The sequence below is a fragment of the Cryptotermes secundus genome, unplaced genomic scaffold (genome assembly GCF_002891405.2).
Source record: "Cryptotermes secundus unplaced genomic scaffold, Csec_1.0 scaffold962, whole genome shotgun sequence".
NCBI lineage: Eukaryota > Metazoa > Arthropoda > Insecta > Blattodea > Kalotermitidae > Cryptotermes > Cryptotermes secundus.
Genome location: NW_019720723.1, coordinates 688,125 through 689,940, shown reverse-complemented (window position 1 = coordinate 689,940; position 1,816 = coordinate 688,125). Strand labels below are relative to the sequence as shown.

The window sequence follows — 1,816 nt, the reverse complement described above, 5'->3', positions numbered from 1 at the left end:
TTTTTTTATTGCTAGTGGGGTGGGACTAAGTCCCTTGTACTGCGGCCACTTCTGGCCTATTGTACCAGCCCCAGATGATAGGTGAGGGTGATTGTGGAGCAATTGGTGGAATGAAGATTGGCAGGGGAAACCGAAGTACTAGGAGAAAACCTGCCCCAGCGCCACTTTGTCCACCATAAATCCCACTTGACCAGACCTGGGATCGAACCCGGGCCGCTGTGGTGGGAAGCCAGCGACTAACCGCTTGATCTTAGTTGGTTCTGATGTTGTGATATTGTATCTCGTTACATTATTGAGGATTGAAATTATAAGGCAGCGTCTACACGAACGCTCAAAATACGTCCGTTGTAACGAACGTACTTTGCTGAGGACACCACACAGTTACAGAATGAGGTGCGTAGTTCCATTGCAGACAAAAAACTGCGCACCGCATTCTGCAACTATGTGGTTTCCTCAGCAAAATACGTACGTTACAACGGACGCATTTCGTCCCCTCGTGTAGACGCTGCCTAAGGTTGTGATCGGCGTACATATTTACATATCAGTGTTACACACAACAGGATGCCAAACATGCGAATGAAGATTTTCCATCCTAATTGATCTTTATTTCTGTTAGAACGGAATGAGTGCTGCTGCTTAACTTGTTCGTTTTTCTGTGTCCGTTCTAGAGCAGTGATTCTCAACTTTTGTCAGACCGCGGCCCGGTAAATTCTTTCTCTTACAAGATGAGGGCCCGGTACCGGGCCGCGGTCCGGCGGCTGAGAAATAATGTTCTAGAGTTTTCCTAACTTGCAGTATGCTTGGTCTGTGCAGGTCAAGTGAAGGCGAACTCAGCGGGTGTTGCGACCCACAACATCCCTGCGACAAACGGAGTGATCCACGCCATAGACGGACTCCTGTAAGGAAAACATTTCGACCTCTAATACATAAAGCTGTGTGCTGTGAGTTCCGTTATATATGTTTAATAACTTTTACGAAAGGCTTAGGAAGTGATAACCTATACTGAAAAGTAATCAGCTCTGGACTTTTCATATTTCTATAGCTTATATGTATATCCATGGAAGATGATCATGGAATGCTGATAGCATTCTAAAGAGTGTATATTTATGTAATAAATACAGGCATTTTTTTTAATATCACAATTTAAATCACTGTAAGAAATCCTTCGAATGAAAAAATCCAATCATCTCCTTGTTCCTACAATATATGAATTTTATACTGAATTTCGAGAATTATTCAAGGTAAAAGTAAAAAGGCCGGTCACGGCAGCCGAGCGGTCTAAGGCATGCGCTGTCTTCGCTCGCTTGGAAACCGGGATCGTGGGTTCGAATCCCACTCAAGGAATAGATGTTTAGTTTGTGTGTGTGCGTTTTTCTGTGTTTGTGTACAGGTAGAGGCCTTACAACGAGCTGATCACCCGCCCAAGGAGTCCTACCGTATGTCTAAGATCTAGAAAAACCGAAGTGAACGGAGAAGTTCATGGAGGTAGGCCTAGGTCCACTGGGGCTGTAGTGCCAAGAAAAAAAAAGTAAAAAGGTAAAGTTGTCCCTGTGCTTAATCACTAAGCCATGAAGGCGTATGGGGGAGTGAATATTCAAGTGTTGTCCGAAATATAGTACTCAGTGAAAAGTTGGGGAAAAAAGGCACATTTTGGATTTTCACGGCAGAAGAAAGAACATGGTATTCTGGTATGTGATGCCTTGTGGCTTGGTAGATAGATTCGAAAGTTTCGGGGAAACCTGCTACCTCTATCTCAGTTTCCTAAGGAACACTGTCGTGACTACCAGACGTGTCGTATTCCAGAAAATGGTATTCT

The 1,816-nt window shown here is 44.1% G+C and overlaps 1 protein-coding gene across 3 annotated transcripts in view; it reads left to right on the top strand.

Annotated features, from left to right (window-relative positions):
* The window catches only part of LOC111872525 (mediator of RNA polymerase II transcription subunit 15), an 89,434-nt gene extending 88,298 nt beyond the window's left edge, over window positions 1–1,136 (top strand). For all 3 annotated transcript variants that reach the window (XM_023866541.2, XM_023866550.2, XM_023866534.2), the window contains exon 8: window positions 814–1,136. In XM_023866541.2, the coding sequence (XP_023722309.1) occupies window positions 814–902 (89 nt within the window). In that variant the 3' untranslated portion in view covers window positions 903–1,136. The remainder of the gene's footprint in view (window positions 1–813) is intronic.
* Window positions 1,137–1,816: the final 680 nt, after the last annotated feature.